The sequence below is a fragment of the Gymnoscopelus microlampas genome (assembly GCF_963454915.1).
Source record: "Gymnoscopelus microlampas genome assembly, chromosome: 14".
Lineage (NCBI taxonomy): Eukaryota > Metazoa > Chordata > Actinopteri > Myctophiformes > Myctophidae > Gymnoscopelus > Gymnoscopelus microlampas.
Genome location: NC_139951.1, coordinates 5,845,227 through 5,868,862, shown reverse-complemented (window position 1 = coordinate 5,868,862; position 23,636 = coordinate 5,845,227). Strand labels below are relative to the sequence as shown.

The 23,636-nt window shown below is 41.1% G+C and overlaps 1 protein-coding gene across 1 annotated transcript in view; it reads right to left on the bottom strand.

The window, feature by feature from the left end:
* Positions 1-377: 377 nt before the first annotated feature.
* Positions 378-23,636, bottom strand: part of nrg3b (neuregulin 3b) — a gene marked incomplete at both ends in the record, with an annotated part of 427,460 nt that continues 404,201 nt past the window's right edge. Inside the window, 3 exons of the mRNA XM_084077627.1 lie at positions 378-1,212; positions 16,870-17,046; positions 19,863-19,972. Of these exons, the coding sequence (XP_083933753.1) occupies positions 378-1,212; positions 16,870-17,046; positions 19,863-19,972 (1,122 nt within the window). The remainder of the gene's footprint in view (positions 1,213-16,869; positions 17,047-19,862; positions 19,973-23,636) is intronic.

Sequence of the window (23,636 nt, the reverse complement as noted above, 5' to 3'; positions counted from 1 at the left end):
TACAATAGAGAAACAACATAGAGATGACACACTATTTTGGTTTCTAAGTAGAAGCTGTGTTTAAATAGTGGCATTTATCTTCTTTTCTTTTTTTTTTCTTCAGTACACTTTTTAAATCAAGCTCCCATCCCAAATAACTTCATTTTTGTTTTTCTGCATTGATTCACATGTATACACAACGATGTGTTTTGTGTTTTTGCCTCTTTTTCTTGAATAATTTGATGTCTTTTTCATTCATGTCAATAAATGTCACCTCTGCTGCGGAGTCCGCTCGAGCTCCTCTCGATGGCCATGAGCCCAAACACATGCCACCCGACAAAGGAAGCCGAGTTATCGGAAAAAAACAACGTCCTCAAAGCGCCGTAGAAATAATCCGATCAGCTCGCGGAGGAGGGCGCCACGACGTCGTCGTCTCCGGCTGTTACGCGTTCTCTGCCACCGGGGGCAGAGTGTTCTCCGTACACTACAGTGGTCTCTGCTTGGCAAGGCCCCCGGGGGGCCTCTATTTGGCCCGTTGCCTTCGACACCGCGGCCTCGGCGGCAGCGCCAGGGAACGGAGCGCGGGCGCGAGCGTATCTGTCAGTTCCGCCCTCCCGATCGAGCGCGGCGGCCGTCACCGCGGCAACAGCAGTGTTCATGCCGCTGCGCGGCAGGTCGGAACACGACCCGGCGGACGCCAGTGCCATCGCGGGGCGACCGCAAAGGCTTCTGTGTTTCGAGCCCCCCTCCCCCTCCAGTTCCACCACGGTTTCCACGGCGGTGCGGGGGGGTTCCCGCGCCTGCGGGGGGCCGCCTCGGCCGCTCTTCCCTCCTGACCGCAGGCTGCCGGCGGCGGGAGGCTCCGCGGGACGAGTGGTAGTGGCGGAGGTGGTCTCACTGGAACCGGGGGACGCGGCGGCGGCGGAGCCCACAGGCACTGTGGTGGTCTTTCGGGCCGGAGGCGCGGACCGCCACTGGAGGCGCTGCGGTGCCTCGGGCTTCGGGACGCCCTGCGCGGCGGGCCGCTCGTCCGTCCGGTCGCACGGCTGCAGGGAGGGGATGATGGGCACGGAGCGGGTGCGGTGGGACGGCGGCAGAGGGGCGGGGACCCCCTTGTCCAGGCGGGTGCAGGGGACCTCGGTCCATCCGGTCCTGGCCACAGCAGCAGCAGCAGCAGCATGGGGGCTTTGCATATTAGATGTCAGCTCAGCGGCGCCTCCGCTGGCGCAGTACCTGCAGGGGGAGGGAATGGAACAGAGATGAAAGGGAGAGACGGTTAAATTGGGACTCTAGTCTAGACCAAGGGCCCAGCATCCGCCTTTGAAATAGGCTCTATGCACAGCAGCCATATTGGAAAGAAATTGGGCCTCTTCTTCACAGGTGTTACCAATGATACTAATGAAGGCTCTGTTCCATTCTGGTCAGGGTGCTGACATTGTGCATGTTGGCTCACTAGAAACACTCCATTTTGGTTCCCAAATGACCCCTTATGGTGTTACGGGTCCATTTGGTTCCATTTGTACACTCTCAGAGTTATGGGCGTCCTTGAAAATAAGACAACCACTAGACCACACTAAATGGAACAGTGCCTTAATTAGTATTATTGGTGACACCTGTGAAGGAGTAGGAAGGAAGGGGCCCAATTCACTCCCAATATGGCTGCTGTGCATAGAGCCTATTGAGTCTTTGTCTATTAAGTGACAGTTCATATGAATGGCCTGTACTTTCGCTGTTTTACCCGTGCTGGTGTCAGAAGAAATAACTCATTGCAAGTGGGTGGGTTTCTGACAAACTTTAGACTTGATTTTATTACCTTAATAAACATTGCCATAAATCCCATATGCTTCCAGTCGCTAATTTAAAGTCTTCTCTCAATCACCATGATATGCGTTTTGGTAAATTATGGTGCCATTAATCTTAAAATTGATGATAAAGTGGGGTATGCTCTAGGAGGGGCGTGGCTACCTTGGATGTTTTGACTGACAAGCTACACAACCAATGGCATTCATTCCCCACCCCCGCTCTGGTCCCAACCAATAGCTTTATGTTTAATTTCCGGTTGCTTAGGATATGACCCGATATGGAAAGATGGCGGATTTTAAATTGCTGAAAAATAGTCTTCTCTGTGCCCATACCCTAGGTGGGGTTGGCGAAAGGGCCTACTCTGTGTGGAGTTTGCATGTTCTCCCCGTGTCTCCTAGGGTAGATACCCTCACAAAAACATGCAGAAATCCTGGTCACTATACTGCCTCCCCCTGGCTAGCCGGGGCGCCTGATGGAGGGGAAAGGAACTGGTTGGAATAACGTGTTCCTTCCACGCGCTACGTCCAACCAGGGAAACTCCCCCCTGTCAGGTGATAAGAAGGTCAGTTGGCTCTCATGCATTGAAGGAGGCATGAGCTCGACCCTGGCCTCCTTAGGTTGGCAGAGGGAAGGTAGTGCCCAGGATTACATAGACAATTGGCACTGGGTGTAAAAAATGGGGTTACAAAATCGTGGGATAAAATTAAAAAAAAAAAAAGGCTTCATTTACGGACTGTAGAGTCTACAGGCGTAACGCTGTCCATTATTTTTTTTACAGTCTATGGTCTAGACTTTATCCCATGGTTTCTACTTCCCTAAAGGAGGACATGAGAGATAGCAGGGTGACAGAGATAACGACTTGCTCTTGTGTGAGAAATGTTTCTGCCACAGTTAACCTCTCCTGCTTGATCCCACCTCTCCCCGAATCATCTGACGATTGGTGCATCTATTTGTTCTTTCTTCAGGGACTGGATATTCATCATCTTTTGTGTAATTATTAATAATCCTTAAAATCTTGGCAGCCTGGGAGCTATATGAATGTTTAAGTGAGAAATTTAAACCTCTTCAGCGCTGCATCACAGATTGAACGTTTTTAAGGATCAAAACTGCTGCATTCCTGATCCTGTCCTGTGTGGGTTTACCAAAAGCTGTTAGCTAAATACTGCATTGTGTGTGATTTAAGGTAATTACGCTGGCATGGGGATAAAAAAACGATGTTTAATATCTTGGCAGTCAATGTGTTAAGTAGAAGTAGCAATACTGCAATGTGGTCCGGAATAAAAAAGAAATGCTTGAGTAAAAGTGCAAAAGTGTTGGTATCAAAATGTACTTGAAGTACCAAAAGTAAAAGTACTTACTTGTTGTGAGCTTGTTGTGAGCACAACAAGCTCACAACTCGCCGCGATGCAACGCGTTGTGAGCTTGTAGATCGGCTATTTTCAAATAAGTGCTTAATATATGTTTCATAATGTAATAATTTATATCTGCACAGTAACTAAAGTTTTCAAATGACTGTAGTGGGGTAAAAGTACAATAATTTTCTCTGAGATGTAGTGGAGTAGAAGCAAAAGTATAGACAATTGGAAATAATACAGTTAAGTAAAATCACCTCAGTACTGTGTACTTGAGTAAATGTACTTAGTTACTTTACGCCACTGGAAGTTGGGCATTCATTTACCAAACAAAAACACAACTTCATAAAAAGTTTAAATATGGAGACAAGGTTTCTATGTGTTTTGTGACTACATGACAATGTGCCATCTGTCGCACCGTTGTAAAACACAAGACAGGTGTGTACTTGATCTTCTATTCACTACTCCTTCACCTTTCATCTTTTCAGCTGTGTTGCCAGATTGTGCGAGAGAAATAAGCAACAAGGTCTATGCAAACAAGCCCAAAAGAAGCGACTAGGCCACATTAAACCTATATGCATCGGATATTTGAAAATAGCCTATCTACAAGCTCACAACGCGCCACAACACGATGCGTTGTGAGCTTGTAGATGTGCTATTTTCAAAAAAATCTTGGACATTTTTGAATTGTAAATACCTTTTGAAACATTTTAACAACATAACATATTTTCCTTGACAAACCACTGGTTTAAACAACATTAGGGAAGCTAACCCAAATAAGCAACTACGCTTTAGAAACAAGCGCAAAATAAATGCAACCCTCAACTGCCGCTATTTACAAGCAACTTTACAGAAAAAACATGCCCAAAGTCAGGTTATAATAAGCAGACATGGCAACACTGCTTTTCAGTTTTCTTTCACCCCCCCCCCCCCCCCCCCTCCTTCTCTCCAGCTGTGCTTCACCCTTCTGTTATTCTCTTTGTTTCATTTCCTCTATCTGTCTCCCTCTCTTCATTCTAACATTCTGTCTCTCTCTCTCTCGCTCGCTCTCACGTTCGCCTACCTATAGTCTCATTTCCCTAGACTTGGCCGTTACCATGACAACAGGGGAGAGACGGGGAGGGGGTGGGCTGACAAGGGGGGGGGGTCATTAACTTTACAAAATAGGTCATTGGTGCCTCCCCGAAGTCCACATCCAGCTGTACTGATCTGATGGATCAGCTGACAAATTCTCACAATTAATACATATACTGTATACTAGCCAACTAACTTCCTCTAAAGTGAGTGATACCCACGGCGACAACAATCTGATACTGGCCAAATACAGAACAAGCACAGGAACATTCTCATTCTACTACTCTGCCGCCACAATGAGGAATGCCTTGACACCATCCATTCATTTCTTTCATTTTCATTTCTACAAAATGTCTTCTAAATCAAAAAATGTATGCTGCCATGTCAGTGGTTTTCAAACTTTTTAATGTCAAGGACCCCAAAATGTATTTGGCCACGGACCCCCCATCTCAAAATATTTTGTTCCAGGGACCCCCAGAAGCAAAGATTTGAGTTACAAATGTTCGCTTTAAAAATATATATATATTCAAAGATTTGCACCAATTGTCTCGAAGCTCGTAGCGCGGCACTCGGTGCCGCGCTACGAGCTTGTATATCTGCTATTTTTGAATAGCCAAAGTGTAAAATAATGCTTTTTAGCTCAAATCAAAAAGTGACACAGATGCGTTCCAGGACTCAATGGGTTAAACGATGTGAATCACTGGTTTCAAAACAAGCCTGAACAAAAAAAAAAAAAACACCTATCAGGAGACCACAAGGGGAGGTACCGGTAAATGCAAATTCCCAAAGAAAGGAGGTGACATTCATTCATCAATCAGTCAATCAAAATCACATCAACAAAATCATATAGTTAACTATATGAGTATAACCATATCCTACAACTACAGCACACTGTTTGTTTTAAATGCATAGAGGGCTACTTCTGGCTATCTGATGTGAAGGAAAAAAAGGTCAAGTTTACAAAGTATTGAGGGTTTAAGTGGTTCAATGTCTGAAAACACACATTTAACATGAATCCGATACGTAGTGGGGGGTCCCCACTTCATCCCTCTCTCACCTAAGGGGTCCTTGGCCTGAAAAACATTGAAGACCCCTGTTATAGCCAGTGGTGGAAAAAGTACTACAATTCTTTACTTAAGTAAAAGTACCAATACTGCAATATAGAAATCCTCCGTTACAAGTAAAAGTCCAGAATTCAAAATTTACTTGAGTAAAAGTACAAAAGTATTGGCATCAAAATGTACTTAAAGTACCAAAAGTAAAAGTACTATAATGTTTGAAAATAGCAGATCTACAAGCACACAACGTGTCGCGATGCGACGCGTTGTGAGCTTGTAGATCGGCTATTTTCAAATAGCCTAGCTATAACATAGGGCTAAAGTGGTTAGTGTATGTTTCATAACATCATCATTTATATCTGAAAAGTAACTAAAGTTTTCAAATAATTGTAGTGGAGTAAAAGTACAATATTTGCCTCTGAGATGTAGTGGAGTAGAAGTAAAAGTATTGGAAATTGTTAATTATATATAAATATATATACTTTTTTTTACATTTTAATCTGGGATAGTAATAGCTCCTGAGCAGGGCCCAACTGAGCACCCTATCTGAAACCCTGTCTTGGCGTCTGGACACACATCCAGAAACTGTGAAATACTTTATGCGTCACAGTGCGGTTCACGAGCCATTCGTGTGTCTTAAAGGTTTTTATAACAAGGACTTCTTGTTTCAATGCGTGCCGCGCGCGCGTGCGTGCGTGCGTGCGTGCGTGCGTGTGTGTGAAAGGAAGACCTTATTAGCCTGCTAGAGGATCTCTGCAGCCGTTTGAAGGAACTGCTGAGCTTCACTGTTTGAAGAAGGAAAGGATGCAAACGGGTCACAAATGGCAGCCTCAGGCATGCCATGTTAACAGCATTATTGCCAGGGATGTTAGGACACATAGCTTTTATTTGATTAACTTTATTAATCCCCTGAGACTCGAGAGAGAGAGAAGTTAGCCACCACACGCCAACACCAAAAAATATTTGCAGATCTACGAGTGCCGCGCTATGAGCTTGTATATGTGCTATTTTCGAATAGCCCAAAGTATAAAATAAAGGTTTCAATGGGTTAATCTATGTGTTGATCCAGGTCCTGTCGTTAGCTGTGATGCCTTCCCTCCAGCAAACTATACAGAAAAGAACAAAAACACTTCATCTTCAGAATGCTGTGATAGAACACAATGTAGGAGTTTCTCACTGACACCAAAGGATGTGAGTTAAAGCGTCCGTGGGTGGAAACACCATCAGACCCTGCAGCTTTGTTGGTTTTAAGACGCCTTAGCAGAGGGCAGACTGACACCATTTACAATAGATGTACTAGTTCCAACCCAAGGCTTGTTGTTATAGGAAAAAAAACACTCAACACTTTTTTTTTTTACATTGAAATAACAGTTTCTACAGTCGATACAAGGGTTCCCAAACTTCTCAGGCCGCGACTCCCCAAAACAATCATATTTAAACCAGGGACCCCCCCAAGCCTGACAAGCACTTGGAATTGTAAGCATGTATTGTAGTTTTTTTTTTTTTACATTTATTTGACTCCTTTCCACAGATAAATATTGTGATAATAGGCTCTATTCACAGCAGCCATATTATGAAGACATTCACAGGTGTTACCAATGATACTAATGAAGGCTCTGTTCCATTCTGGTTAAACAGAGTCAGGGTGCTGATATTGTGCATGTTGGCTCACTGGAAACACTCTGTTACACCAGTGGGTCTACAGTGGAGGTCCAGGGACCCTCAGGGGCTTCCAAATGGACCCTTACAGGTGTGTGACTCATTTGGTTCCATTTGTACACTCTCAGAGTAATGGGGGTCGTGGAAACCACTGTGCTACACCAAATGGAACAGAGCCTTCATTAGTATCATTGGTAACACCTGTGAAGGAAGTGATAATATGGCTGCTCTGCATATAGCCTATAGCCGAACGCCTCGTACTAGCCGGAAATATCTGAACGCCTCGCACCGCGAGGCATTGTGAGCTTGCAGATCGGCTATTTTCACAATGTTTGCCTCTTTCTCACGTAACACGTTTGACAATTTGGCCTTAAAAAGGTCTTACAAGTCATTTAATTGTCACTTAAAAAATGTGCAGAAGAGGATAGAGTACGGTGATTAAAATCCACATTGAAGATGACCAGTGTATCTGGTGAGTTATGTTGCAAATCGTGTGGGCCCGGGGCCCACTAGCAGGCCCCTAGGGTATTGCAAGTAGGCCCCAAAATAATTGCCTAAACACATTTGAATGATAATATAACATTATATAAAACAATTACATGTTATTGTTTTATATCAAATCTAGAGAAAAATATTTTCATACTGATACCAATAAATAAGAATGTAACGGTAATGTACAGTAAGTTGGGTTTTATGCTCTGATAAAAATGCCCACGGCCCCACACGTCTGACCAGTTAAAGGCATAGTTCACCCCCAAAAAATTACATATTTTCTATCAATTACACACCCCATGAAGCATTGAATTCATGGAGATGTTACAGTTTTTGTCGCATTCCTAAACCAATAATTTGATTTCCGGCAGAAAGATGCTAATGTATCCGGTAGGAGACTCAAAGTACTAAAATGTTTGAAAATAGCCGATCTATAAGCTCACAACGTGTCGTATCGCGAGCTTGTAGATCGGCTATTTTCAAATAGCCTAGGTATAAAATAGGGCTGAAGTGGTTAATGAATGTTCTATAACGTAATAATTCATATCTGCAAAGTAACTAGTAACTAAAGTTTTCAACTTTAGTTAAAAGTACAACATTTGCCTCTGAGCTGTAGTGGAGTAGAAGTAAAAGTACCTCAACATTGTACTTAAAGGACAACTTTGTTTTTTTTTTACAACCAAGGTTTATATTTTAGCTTGTAATTAAAGTAAATAAAAGATGAGTGTTATTTTTTTTTTCATTTACTGCTTTCTATAGTTTTAGCATTCTGTCTGGTGGCTAAATATGCCTTTTTTACACAATAAAAAAGGTCCTGTGGTCTTTGATGGCCAGATGTGAGTTATTGGGGGCTAGAAGAGCTACTGTAAATAATAATAAAGAAAACGCTGGGTTATTGTGTAAAAAAAAAAGAAGACATATTTAGCCACCGGACAGAATGCCCCCGCCCACTGTAAAAAATATCGCGAAAATTGCTAAAACTATAGAAAGCAGTAAATTAAAACATTTTAACACTCATCTTTTATTTACTTGAATTACAATCTAAAACATAAACCTTGGTTGTAAAAAAACAAAGTTGTCCTTTAAGTACAGTACTTTGAGTAAACATACTTAGTTAGAACCGCAAACACATTAGAGATTTTGAAAGCAGGGCCCCTGATCCAGAAAAAATAAAGGTTGAGAACCAGCTGATCTCTGTGGTTTAGTTTGACATTTTGCCGGCGGAAGGGGGGGGGGGGGGTCGGGGGGTGGGGTGTAAACAACCAGATCAATACCATGTAATCTCACGAGGCAGATGTTTAAGGTCAACAACTCGCCGCTAGCGGTTCAATGTCAGGGTTACACTCTCTCTCTCTCTCTCTCTCTCGTTAACCGTTCGTTGATGTCTGGGGTTGACACCGTCGTCACGTATAAGCAGCACAGGCCCCTCCAGGGTGACACCACTCTCGTTCAAGTAATGGCTGACACCTGCGCCACCATTTCTTGCCTGACTTAGCAGGGTCTCTGTCCTGATGGGAGAAAACCCATCCACTGGTGCGTGTGATGAGGGTAAAGTGTCAAACAGCCACAGTCTCTGAGAAACACAGGAGTCATGCCCTCCGGGAACGGAGGCTCATGCTTCGTCTACTCTAGATAGTTCATCAACCTTGTTCACCACATTTCCCAAAGCAACAGTATATGGGCAACACAGTGGTTCAACCTATTCAGACCGCGACTGATTGATTGATTGATTGATTGAGTACTTTTGATTGAATACTTTATTTAGAAGTTTGCAGAGAAAAAAGCTAAAGCAAAAAAAAGCAAAACAGTTCACAATACAAGGTCAACTAAATAGGATTGAAAAAGCCCAGAAAAGCCGCAATGGCTTGTTTCAAATGGGGTCCTCAAGTACTCAATTCATGGAGATTCATGGACCGCCCAAAATAATCATAATATTTGAACTGGGGCAAGCACTTGAACCCTGACAAGCACTTGGAATTGTAGTAGTTGATGCATTACATTTAGTTTAACTTGGTTCCACACATAAATATAGTAAATATGTATCTGAATGCAGTTACATTGTAGATCAGCTATTTTCAAATGTTTGGCCTCTTCTCTCAGGTAATATTTCACAATTTGGCCAATGTTTGACATGTTTTTACACTATAGTTTTTGATTACTTTTGACTAATAGTAATTATTCATATTTTGTTTTTGCTGTATTAAAAAGGTCTTAAAAGTCCTTAAGGTTATTACGTTAAGTTAAATTGTATAGAGTGGCAAATGTTTCACAACACCCACTCCATGAATTTCACCCCCGAAAGCCTTTTATAAACATATGTTCTATTGAAAGTGGAGTGGGGCGTCTTTCCCGCGAAAAGTCATCCGGCCGGAAAACGGAAACGAAAATGCACCGGTTTCCTGTTTGGCCCGTAACTACTGCGCTAGTAACAAAAAGGAATATCATGCTGTTTGTATGGCTTTATAGGACTTGAAGATGGAAAAACAACAGCAAAAGAAAACACAGCTCATGGTAACTAAAGCTCCACTGGCTAAGAGAAACGATCCGCAGATAGTATAAAACAACAAAAAGAACGCTTTTTGAAACGCTTCCGCCTTCCGGTGACAACAAATGGAATTCTGGGTAATGCAGGACTCAGCTTAAGACCGAAGAAGTTTTTTTTTTTTACTTTCCAGGTACGACTTTAAATTGTCACAATAGTTTGTTTAATGATAAGTGAGAAAACAATGTTGCACATTATTAAGCAAATCATTTGTTGACCCCCCAAAATTATGTGGGGACCCCTCTGGGGGTTCCGACCCACAGGTTGAGAACCCCTAACTTCTCCCGAAGAGCAGGTCGGAGCCTCGCGTGGTTTCCTCAGCCGTGAATGTGTGAAAGAGAAAGGGTGAATGTAATGCAGGCGCTATATAAATACACCATTTAGTTCCTGTCAGCGGTAGGTAATTAGTATGGGACACTCCTCTCCTGCACTTGTACCACTCTGCACACGGTCATTAAAAAACAACCACAAGTTTGTCCTGTTTAAGCCCAAACATGATTGCACCACTTACAACGCTACTCAGCAGAGAAAACAACACGCCGGCCAGAGTGCTTTAAACACATAAAAACAAGGTCCATACAAACAGGCACAAGTGCAGCTAAGTTGCAGACAGGGACAGTGCCAAACAGGTGGAGACCACAGGTGCTGTAAGTGCACTGTTTAAATTGCCTACATGTTTTTTATGTGTTATTTGTACGCATGTGTATGTATATACATTGCATGACTTGTTTTTAATACCGTTGTATTACTGCTTGTTTTTGTGAACAGCCCTTTGGGACATGTTTTGTGATATTGGGCTGTAATAAAATTTGATTCATAAGTGCTTTTTTTGTTTTGTTTTCTTAAACGGTTCAAAAGTCGCTGTAGAGTGTTTGTCCAGTAACAAGGCTCTCTCTCCATCTCTTTAGTAAACAGAAAATATATTTTCATTTCTGGACATCAATTTTATCCAATCAAGAGAGAGAGAGAGAGAACTAATACAGGATAAACAAGTGAGATTGAAAGTGATGACACAAAGAAGGGAACATTTGGAACTGGAACACTCAATAAAATTTAAGCTGATGAATGGGTACTCTCTCCTGATTGGCTGAAATTGGCTATCCGCCTGAATATGTATTTTCTGTTTATTGAAGAGAGACGGGGAGCAGCAATTGAGGCCATTCCACAGTCAAATGGAAGATAGAGACCGTGCCCTTAAGTAAAAGTTCAGAATAAAAAATGTACTTGAGTAAAAGTACAAAAAGTATTGGCATCAAAATGTACTTAAAATATCAAAAGTAAAAGTACTAAAATGTTTGAAAATAGACAATCTACAAGCTTGCGACGCGTTGTGAGCTTGCAGATCGGCTATTGTCAATGTAATATAGGGCTAAAATGGTTAATGTGTGTTTCATAACATCATAATTTATATCTGAAAAGTAACTAGTAACTAAAGTTTTCAAATAATTGTAGTGGAGTAAAAGCACAATATTTGCCTCTGAGATGTAGCAGAGTAGAAGTAAAAGTACCGAAAATTGGAAATACTCCAGTACATAAAAAAATACCTCACAATTGTGCTTAAGTACAGTACTTAAGTAAATGTACTTAGTTACTTTACACCACTGCGTGTCACAATAGGTGAACACTCGCAAATAGGCAAACATTTGTAAAAAAAAAAATAGCCGATCTACAACTACAGCTGCACAACACATCGCATTGTGCCACGCTGCAAGCTTGTAGCTCGGCTATAGGCTCTATTCACAGCAGCCATATTATGAAGACATTCACAGGTGTTACCAATGATACTAATGAAGGCTCTGTTCCATTCTGGTCAAACAGAGTCAGGGTGCTGATATTGTGCATGTTGGCCCACTGGAAACACTCTGCTACACCAGTGGGTCTACATTTGGGGTCCAGGGACCCTCATGGGCTTCCAAATGGCCCCTTACAGGTGTGTAACTCTGAGAGTGTACAAATGGAACCAAATGGACCCGTAAGGGTCCATTTGGTTCCATTTGTACACTCTCAGAGTTATGGGGGTCGTGGAAACCACTGTGCTACACTAAATGGAACAGAGCCTTCATTAGTATCATTGGTAACACCTGGGAAGGAAGTGATAATATGGCTGCTGTGCATAGAGCCTATTTTCGGCAAAGAGCTTTGGTGCAGAGAGGAAAACATGAGAGGGCCCAAGGATAGACCCCTGGGGTCCCCCCGGCCATCAAAGTGTAGTGGTTCCCAAAGTGGGGTACAGGGACCTTTCTAATGGAACCACCACATGGACCCTTACAGAGCCATTTGGTTGCATTTGAATACTCTCAGAGCTATGGGTGTCCTTGAAAAGAAAAGAACCGTTGACTAAAGTATCAGTGGTGGAAAAAGTACTCCAATGTTTTACTTGAGTAAAAGTATCAACACTGCAATGTAAAATTAAAAGTCCAGAATTGAAAATTGACTTGAGTAAAAGTACAAAAGTATTGGTATCAAAATGTACTTAAAGTACCAAAAGTAAAAGTTCTAAGATGTTTGAAAAATGCTGATCTACAAGCTCGAGCTTGTAGATCGGCTATTTTCAAATAGCCTATGTATAAAATAGGGCTAAAGTGGTTAATGTATGTTTTATGATATGATCATTTATATCTGCTAAGTAACTAGTAACTAAAGTTTTCAGATAATAGTGGAGTAAAAGTGTAATATTTGCCTTTGAGATGTAGTAGAGTGGAAGTTAAAGTATAGACAATTGGAAATACTCCAGTAAAGTAACAGTATCTCAAAATTGTACTTAAGTACAGTACTTGGGTAAATGTACTTAGTTACTTTACACCACTGACTAAGTATATAGGTTTCAACTGGTTTAAAGTAAAAGTAAAATTGTCTTCAGTAAGCAGACCTTAACAACATGCTGTCTGGGATAAAAAAGGAAACGCCTTTGACATCAAGGTCATCATTTGAGAATTAATCAATGTCCAAATCTGTCTTTACATGAGTACTTCCTGCATGGGTTTAGCCTGACATTAAGCCTTTTAGATCGGGAACGCATCTGTGTCATTTTAAGATTTCTTTGGGCTATTCAAAAATGGCAGATCTACAAGCTCGTAGCGCGGCACCGAGTGCCGCGCTATGAGCTTGTAGATCTGTTATTTTTGAAAAATCGTGAAAATGTGTGCAAAATCTTTGAATATATATATATTTTTTTAAAGCAAACATTTGTAACTCAAATCTTTGCTTCTGGTGATTCTACAAATGCCTTCTAAATCCTAACAGTTTTCTGAAACACTTATGTTATATAATATCAGTGGTTCTCAAACTTTTTTCATGTCAAGGACCCCCACAATTATATGTATTTGGCCGCAGACCCCCATCTCGAGATATTTTGTTCCAGGGACCCCCAGAAAAGATTTGAGTGGAGAAAAAAAATCACAAATTATCGAGATTTTTCAAAAATAGCAGATATACAAGCTCACAGCGCGGCACTCTGCGCTATGAGCTTGTATATCTGCTATTTTTGAATAGCCAAAGTATAGAATAATGGTTAAAGTGGTTCAAATTGACACAGCTGCGTACTCGGTCTTAATGGGCTAAACCACACTCTATCTCACTTTCTACTTGAAACGTCTCTCTTTGACCATGTGCCACTGAGGATAATTGGGATGTGGTCATAAACTGTGAGAGAGGCTGAACCACAGGGAAAACGAAAAATATGTCGAGAGGATGCTCTGTCAACAGTCCTTCCTGCTTTTAATGTGTCCTGGAACGGAGCCAGCACTTATAACGTCGCTGTCGGGTAAAAACCTTGTACGTTTAAAACTGTTACTTTTCAGAAAATGAGAAAAAAATGGATACCATGCTCAATATTTCAATTTCTGCACTTAACAGACGCTCCAGAGCGACTTAGAGTAATTCAAGGTAAACACATACATTGAATACAGCAGTGGTGTTAAGTAACTAAGTACATTTACTCAAGTACTGTACGTAAGTACAAATTTGAGGTATTTTTTACTTTACTCGAGTATTTCAAATTGTCGGCACTTTTACTTACTCCACTACATCTCGGAGACAAATATTATACTTTTGCTCCACTACAATTATTTGAAAGTGTTAGTTACTAGTTGCTTTGTAGATTTTGATTATTATTATTATTATTATTATTACAAAACCTTCATTAACCACTTCAGCCCTATATACATTTTGGCCATTTGAAAATAGCCGAACTACAAGCTTGTGATGCGACGCATTCTGAGTTTGTAGATCTGCTATTTTCAAAAGATTTTTAGACATTTTATACGTTTGAAAACTTACTTTCGGTACTTTAAGTACATTTTGATACCATTACTTTTGTACTTTTACTCAAGCAAACTTTGATTTCCAGACTTACTTTTAACAGAGTATTTCTACATTGCAGTATTGATACTTTTACATAAGCACTAAATAGTGCCGCAAGATCTTGAGGATATTTTTTAGTTTTTGTCGCATTAATAAACCAATAACTTGATGACCGGGAGCGGTTCCGGTAGGAGACACAAAGAGTCTCCTTTGTGTCTCCTACCGGAACCGCTGCCTACCGGTCCACTGGTCATCAAATTATTGGCTTAGAAAAGCGACAAAAACAAAAAAATATCCACGAATTCAAGTCTCCATGGGGTGACTAATCGATAGAAAAAAAATATTTTTTGGGGTGAACTATCCCTTTAAGAGCGTCTGCTAAATGCCTAAATTGTAAATTGTTATTATTTGGTCACAAGCTCTTGTTAATACTTTTTTATTGGTTCAATATTTTAAAAAAAACAAAGACTGACTACTGACTGACAACTTTCACCAAAAAAATAAGTTCAGAAATACCAGAAATATCAGAGCTACGAGCTCTACAACGCATCACATCCTGACGCATTGTAAGCTTGTAGATCTGCTATTTTGTGTGACAATGTAATATGCAAGGGATAATGTATGGGGAGGTAGTTCTCACTTCAAATGTTTTCAAAAACATTCTTGAGAGCAACGTTTAGTTGTAAATTACATTGGTTGTTTGTTTACTGTCATGTTGGATAAAGCATAAAACCAAGCAGCTCAGGTTGATATGAGCAGGTGTTCTGAGTCTCTGATTACACAGCGGTCCGTTATTGAGCTCATCGGTCATTATCTAGAAATAATGACCGATGATTGACCAATCAGAATCGAGCATTCAACCAAACCAATTTTGAGAGAACTCAGAGGATACAAGATAAACAAGTCAAATTTGATGTGATGGCACAGAAGTGAGCAGACAACATTGGAACAAAATTGGAACAATTGGAACAAAACAACATAACAAAATTGAAGCTGATAAATGGGCAGTCTCGCCTGAATCAGGCGAGAGTACCCATTTACCAGCTTCAATTGATTGACTGAAATTGGCAGCCCACCTGAAAATGTATTTTCTATTCATGCGAATTGGAGAGACGGGGAGACCCCTGTTACTGAACAAACACTCTATAGCAATAACAAAATATAGAGCTATAACTTAATAACAAAAACACGTTTTGTTTTAACCAAAAAACACTTAACCTACAGTACCGTCGAACCCTATTCGGTTGTTAAGACGTGACGTTGCGCCCCGCTAGAATAACTTCCGGGTCCAAGTGTGTATTTTCCCAATATGCGCAGTGCTGTGTCCCTCGCTGTTTTAACAGATCTGAGACTAAAATAACGACTAAAGTGTCATTCTACCGCTTTCCTGGCAACGACAAAAAGAAGAGGAAAGCGTTTAGTTGTAAATTACATTGTTTGTTTGTTTACATGGCTGTCATGTTGGAAAAAGCATAAAACCAAGCAGCGCAGGTTGATATGAGCAGGTGTTCTGAGTCTCTGATTACACAGCGGTCCGTTATAGAGCTCGTCGGTCATTATCCAGAAATAATGACCGATGATTGACCAATCAGAATCGAGCATTCAACCAAGCCGTGTAATAAGATGAAGTAGGGCATTGATTTAATGAGGGAAAAAGTGGAACATATGGAGAAGTTTCTGCCCGCCTGCAATGTTATGATTACGTAAAGAGTGGCATTCATCCCTCACTGTTGTGACTTTGCGCATCAAGACCATGATGAGGCGTGTGGGAGGAATGTGTCGATTTAGAAACTCTCACCTGAAATGAATCCACTGAGACTCACAGTAATGCTCTTAAAGGGCTTTCAGACAACATTGATGCATTGGACAAACACAAGTGCTGAACCATCGGGAATGTCCTGAAATGCATCGATGCATCGTACCATCTGTAAACGAGCACTATCTCTGAATGTTCAGGTATTTACAGCTATGTGTCTGAACCTTGTTTAAAACCATTAAGACCGGGAACGCATCTGTGTCATTGTTAGGTTCCTTTGGCTATTTAAAAATAGCAGATCTACAAGCTCATAGCCCTGCACCGAGTGCCGCACTATGAGCTTGTAGATCTGCTTAAAAAAAAAAAAAAAGATCATGAAAAAGTGTGCAAATCTTTGAATATGTATTTTTTAAAGCGAACATTTTTAACTCAACTCTTCGAATTCCTAACAGTTTTTTTTAAATAAAACGTATGTTGCTATAATCAGTGGTTCTCATGTCAAGGACCCCCAAAATTATATGTATTTGGCCACGGACCCCCATCTCAACATGTTTTGTTCCAGGGACCCCCAGAAGCAAAGATTTGAGTCAAAAATGTCCCCTTTAAAAGAATATATATATATATATATATTCATAGAGTTGCACAAATCTTCACAATTTAACACTGAGGTGCCCACAGTGTTTAGGTGCCCACTCTTCCGGCTACCTTCATGACCACTGCATGCACCACTTGCAGCATCTATAGAACAAATATATCTGTATGTATGAACTAACTTCAGCTTCATGGCTTAACTTTTAGCATTAGTTGATATTGAAATGTTGAAACTTGTTTAAGTGCGGTGCATTCTCTCACCTGTTTAAATATTCCGCCTCTACGTCTGTCGACTCGACTTCCTGCAGGTGCTTGTAGACGTGGCCGGTCACTCTGCATCCTCCAACCAGATTGTGTTTCCCTCTGGGAATGGGCGGGGTCCTGAAGTGATTGGTCTCCCTCTGTTTTTGGGCGGGACTGAGCGAAAGGGAACTGCTCCTGTGACACGATTGGAGACAGAAAGACAAAATGTCACCAGTTTTATTAAATTAATCCTTATGGCACTCTCAAAATGTATAGACTCGGGGGGGGGGGGGGGGGGGGGCAAGGCACCAAGGCAGAGCTGCCAGTCAAAGCGAAGACTGGCCAATCACAGCGCGTCCTCGCCGGACATACTTGCAGAGACTCTTGGGTAATGAAGTCAAAGACGTTGGCTGCCATGTTATTTGTGTGCAAAGTGGCCACTGACACCCCAAACTACATAGTGCTGCTTTAAAGGTGGGGTAAGTGATATTGTTTTTTTGTCAAAAGAAGTGTTAAATAGCTCTGTATTCTGAAGGTAATCATTGCTATAGAGTGTTTGTTCGGTAGCAGGAGTCTCCATGTCTCTCCAGTTCTTTAGTAAACAGAAAATACCATTTTTTTTACCAATCACAATACCAATTTTGAGAGAACTCAGAGGATACAAGATAACCAAGTCAAATTTGATGTGATGGCACAGAAGTGAGCAGACAAAATTGGAACAAAATTGGAACAAATGGAACAAAATTGGAACACTATAAAATTGAAGCTGATAAATGGGTACTCTCGCCTGAATCAGGCGAGAGTACCCATTTATCAGCTTCAATTGATTGACTGAAATTGGCAGCCCACCTGAAAATGCATGTTCTATTCATACGAATTGGAGAGACTGGGAGACCCCTGTCACTGAACAAACACTCTATAGCAATAACAGAATACAGAGCTATAACCTAATAACAAAAACACGTTTTGTTTTAAACAAAAAACACTTAAAGGGATATTTCACTTCCTATACAAACCCATTATAACTTCAAACTCCATTTTTAACATGTTAGATTCATCAAAAACACCCGTCCTTGGTTCTGGTGACTCACCCTACCCTCCTTATACATGAGGGGGCCGTGTTTTTTCGATTACTTTTTTCATTTATTTTATTTTATTTTTTTATTGTATTTAATTTTTTCATTTTCCAAAAAAAAATATTTGAAATCGAAAAAACACGGCCCCCTCACATATTAGGAGGGCAGGGTGAGTCACCAGAACCAAGGACGGGTGTTTTTAATGAATCTAACATGTTAAAAATGGAGTTTGAAGTTATAATGGGTTTGTATAGGAAGGGGCGTGTCTGATAAAATGATTATCAAATATCTAAATACTGAAACAAGCAACTTAAAAACGGTCTGGGGGTTCACAAAAGCCTGAGTAGACGATAAAATGACCAAACGTTTTTTTGAAAGTGAAATATCCCTTTAACCTTCATTACCGTTGAACCCTATACTTACGTATTTGCCCAGAGTCCCATCGGGCTCTGTACAAAACGCACTGTGAGCTCACAGATCTGCTATTTGTGGTGAATGTTTTTGAATGTGAGTATTTTTTTCCACCACTGCTCACAGGGCTCTGTCGGCGTGCCTGCATCGTTGTCAAGCGATGTAACAATTCATTCCAATCCAAGGCTGCGTTCAAGCCGGCAGCTACAAAGCGACAAGTCTACCATTCATGTTCAGTGGAAGCCAGCAACATGAAGACACAAACTGACGCCCAACGCGTTTTGGCACTTTTCGCAGCCTGCTAACAAAGCTTCAAAATAAAAATTGAGCTGCCTTTATCTTCACACTATAGCAGCTTCAAGGCTTCAAAACGACCAAGTGTTGTTTCACCATTTCCACTCATCGTCTCTCTCCACCTGCTTGTAATCGGGGGGGAAAAAAAACATTTATTTTCATCAGCCCAGTTCCCCGTTTTCTTTTTTTCTTTTTATCCCATGATTTCGTAACCTATTTTTCCACCCATTAGCCAATTGCCGAAGCATGTAATCCCGGGCGCTACTCTCCCTCTGCCAGCTTGGGGAGAGCCCCGAACTGAGCTCATGCTTCCCTTCAATGCATGAGGAGTGAGCAGGCCGGTTCTCATCACCTGACAGGGAAGGAACACGTCATTCCAACCAGTTCCTTTCCCCTCCATCGGGCGCCCCGGCTGACCAGGGGGAGGCAGTATAGAGACCAGGATTTACCTCATGTTTTTTTGTGAGGATACCTACCATAGGGGACACGGGGAGAACATGCAAACTGCACGCAGAAAGACCCATTCACCTTATGGGCACTGACGACGCAGAGGAGAGGACGCTCCCCTGGCGGGAATTGAACCCAGGACCTTCTAGCTGTGAGGCGACAACGCTACCGACTGCGCCACTGTGCCCCCCAAGCCTTTATATATTCCCTTACATTTTTCACATGCACTTGAATACCTTTAAAATGCTCTACAGTGCAGATTTGTTCAAATATAATGCTTTATTAATTAACATAACAGTATTATGCATTGCCGTTTTGAAAGACAATAGGCTCTCTGCACAGCAGCTATATTGGAAAGAAATTGGGCCTCTTCCTTACTTCCTTCACAGGTGTTACCAATGATTCTAATGAAGGCTCTGTTCCATGTAATGTAGCACAGTGTGTTTTAATTTCAAGGACAACCGTAACTCTGAGAGTGTACAAATGGAACCAAATGGACCTGTAAGGGTCCATTTGGCTCTCAGAGTTACACACCCCATATTTATAACCCCCTCAGGAACCATGAGGGTCCCTGGACCACACATTTAGACCCTCTGGTGTAGCAGAGTGTTTCCAGTGAGCCAACATGCACAATATCAGCACCCTGACTCCGTTTGACCATGAATGGAACAGAGCCTTCATTAGTGTCATTGGCAACACCTGTACATGTCTTTACAATAATATGGCTGCTGTGCATAGAGCCTATTCTCAGAAAAAAAATAAGAGGATGTCACTTGTTGTTACCTGAGGCGTTTCGCTTTAGACAGAGCTCTGGCGACGGCCGGTGGGGCCACTGTCGAAGTACCCGTCGCCACCATGCCAGCCTTACTAGACGAGCCGTGATATCCGCAGCTCTGTAGGGGAGGGAGGAGAGCAGTGCTTAAAAAAGCTGGATAAGACTGGATAATGGCATAATTACACATTGGGCTGTAACAAGTTCTCTGAGCCAACATTGGAAAACCAGAGTTTCTCAGGGTTTGTCACAGATAACAAGGAACATATGGCTTGGCAGCAAGTCTCCATTCAGAATGAAAATGTTCTCATATCGACACCCTGAGCCTGCTTAGCTGGGCTGATGCTCTTAATTACACGTAAAGGTGCAGATTAGCAGAGTGTGCTTTGTGATTACAGCCTCTTATCAACTCCTACAGGACCTCTACTGCACCCATGCATTAATCCCACACAAGATTAAATGAAAGGCTGCCCCCTCACTCAATATTTAACTTTTTTTATTCGTTAAAATTTACATAATTTCCTTACAACTCAACCCAGCAGACTAAAGGCTCCAGCATGCAGTGCAGAATCACAGTGGAAGGCTCCTAAATCCCTCTTTGAAACATGAAGTCAGCAGATAATGCTGTTATTGCAGTTCCAGTATGTGGTGCTGCTGGCCGCTCGGTCCAACGGTGCATCATTAAAGCCAGTGGACGTGACTTCCAGTCGCTACAAGGCTCTCATGCCTGCCTAAGCCTCTTTCTCTCGCTCACGTCTTTGACTCCCGGGGGAGTAGAGCCGTTACCACTGTTCACCAGACACGCAGGAACATTGGATCATGTTGGCCACCCTCTCAAGCAGCCCAGTTGGTTGGAGAACAACTCCCTTTCTAGAACAATCACTTTGGCTGACATTCTGTGCAAACCATGAAACAGGATTTATACCACAGCATGTGTCCGTGGAGAAATATCATAATTAACTTGTGGAAGACGATGACATATAACCCCTTTTAAAATGCACTCTGCTAAGCAGTTCTGGCAGCACTGCGAGTGGCTGCCAGCTTTATTAACTCTCCTGTTGTTCTACTTTATTTCAGTTTGTCGTAAAGGTGACCAAGTACTTTTACTCAAGTATTGTAATTAAGTACAATGTTGAGATTTTGAGAATTTTTGTACTTTTTACTCCACTGCAATTATTTGAAAACTTTAGTTACAATACTTTGTAGATGTAGACTAGTTATTTGTTAAAAAGGTTAACGCAATATACTGTAGTGTGATATTAATCATTGCTCTAAGAGTGTCTGTTCAGTCTTCCTCGTCTCTCCAGATCTTTAACCCATTGAACCCAAGACCTGGAACGCATCTGTGTCACTTTAGATTTCTTTGGCTTTTCAAAAATAGCAGACATACAAGCTCATAGCGCGGCACCGAGTGCCACACTATGAGCTTGTAGATCTGCTATTTTTGAAAAATCTTGAATATATATATATTTTTTTAAATCAAAAAAACTGTTAGGATTTAGAAACATTTTAATTATCGCCTCAGGTCTTAATGGGTTAATAGACAGAAAACACATTTTATGTGAATGGCCAATCATTAGCCAACCAGGAGAAAGCACCCATTTATCAGCTTCAATGTAGTGTCCCAGTCCCAGTTTTGTCTGCTCATTTCTGTGTGTCATCCCTTCCAATTTCACTCGTTTAATCTGTATCCTGTGTGAGTTCTCTGTTCTGATTGGATAAAATTGATATCCCGACCTGGAACTGCGAGTTCCGTTTAATCAAGAGCTGGAGGGAGCCGTTACTGAACAAACACTCTATGCCAAGTACCAGAGTACTATCAGATTAAGCAATTTAACACTTATTTTAACAAAAACATATAACTTTATCTTTAAGTCATAGGTTACTTAGTCTCTACAAGCTCACTTTGAGCATGTAGACCAGCTATTTATCAAAAAAATTATAATAATGAAAACACTTGTGAAATGGGACATTCTGCATGATGGAGTACTTTTACTTTTGGTACTATATTTTGATGCCAATACAATACTTGTACTTGTAACAGAGCATTTCTACATTGTGGTTTTGCTACTAGGAGTGCTTCTTCCACCGTTGTAACCATTGTTTCAAATGTAGCTGCTTAGTAATTCCAGCAGTTCTGGGAGTGGCTGCGTGCTTTAGTGTTTCTACTGTATTTAAAACATTTTGTGACTTTATAGTGACTTTACCTGTACCTTCTCATCTCTGTTGCTGCTACAACACCTGCAATTCCCTGCCTCAATAAAGCTTTATCTTATATATTGCTATCTCGATCTCCATATTCTTTTGTTTTATGATACAAAAGACTGCAGATAAAACTAAATTGCTTTTCCCCCCCCCCAGATGTACTGCAGGAGAGGAATGAAAAACATAACCCACATTCTAACCTCAATAATACAAAACACTGCTTCTTTACATGCATTATGATATTGAATGTAATGTTGCATTCTAAATGAAGACTCCCACAGTCCCACACTGTGGAACATGTCTGTGTTATTACCATAGAGATATTACATTTTAAACTCTACAGAAGTGGTCTACAAAGGTGACCTTGAGGGGCTTCCGAGGGGAACCCAGACAATAGATATACTGAGAATTTTACTGTCTAATAAATAGCGGTGTAAAGTAACTAAGTACATTTACTCAAGTACTGAACTTAAGTACAATTTTGAGGTATTTTTTACTTTACTGGAGTGTTTCCAAATTTCAGTACTTTTACTTCTACTCCACTACATCTCAGAGGCAAATATTGTATTTTTACTCCACTACAATTATTTGAAAACTTTAGTTACTAGTTACTTTGCCGATATACATTATGACATTATAAAACACACATTAACCACTTTAGCCCTATTTTTGATATTTGAAAATAGCAGATCTACAAGCTCACAACGCGTCGCGATGCGACGCGTTGTGAGCTTGTAGATCTGCTATTTTCAAACATTTTAGTACTTTTACTTGCGGTACTTTAAGTACATTTTGATACCACTACTGTTTTTCAAGTCAATTTTGAATTCCGGACTTTTACTTGTAACGGAGTACTTCTACATTGCAGTATTGATACTTCTACTTAAGTAAAACATTCGAGTACTTTTCCCACCCCTGAATAAAGCACACACACAGCTCCTAATAATCATGAAAAAAAAAGATAGGTCAAAGAAAGTTCAGGAGATGAATGTTGCATTAGTTCACACCTCTACCCAGGATAAGCTTTAAATGATTCAGTAGTAAATACATCTAGAATAGTTAGTGCACCTTGCGGGGCTGTAGGTGGTACTGATAAGTGTTCAATTATTCAGTGGTAAATAATTCTGTTACAGTTAGTGCGCCTTGTGGGGCTGTAGGATGTAGTGATAAGCTTTAATCTCTTATATACTTTAACGGAGTGCACCAAACGGTCTAGAGTCCACTCCTTTTTTTCTCCCCTCTACACAAATCTGTTGACCGAAAATCAGTGGTGGAAAAGGTACTCAAATCTTGCACTTCAGTGAAAGTTTCAATACTGCAATGTAGAAATACTCTGTTACAAGTGACAGTCCGTAATTCAAAATTCACTCGAGTAAAAGTACAAAAGTATTGGTATCAAAATGTACTTAAAGGACGACTTCACCCACTTTCAACCTTTCTTCATATAATTGGTCCTAAATAATAAAACATTTTTCTACTCAGTCTGTGTCTCAGAGGAGGGCTGTGGACAGTCCAGAAACCCGTCTACCAGTGACATCATCGTTAGGCAGGATTTATTTTTCCAACTAGATTTCAAAAAA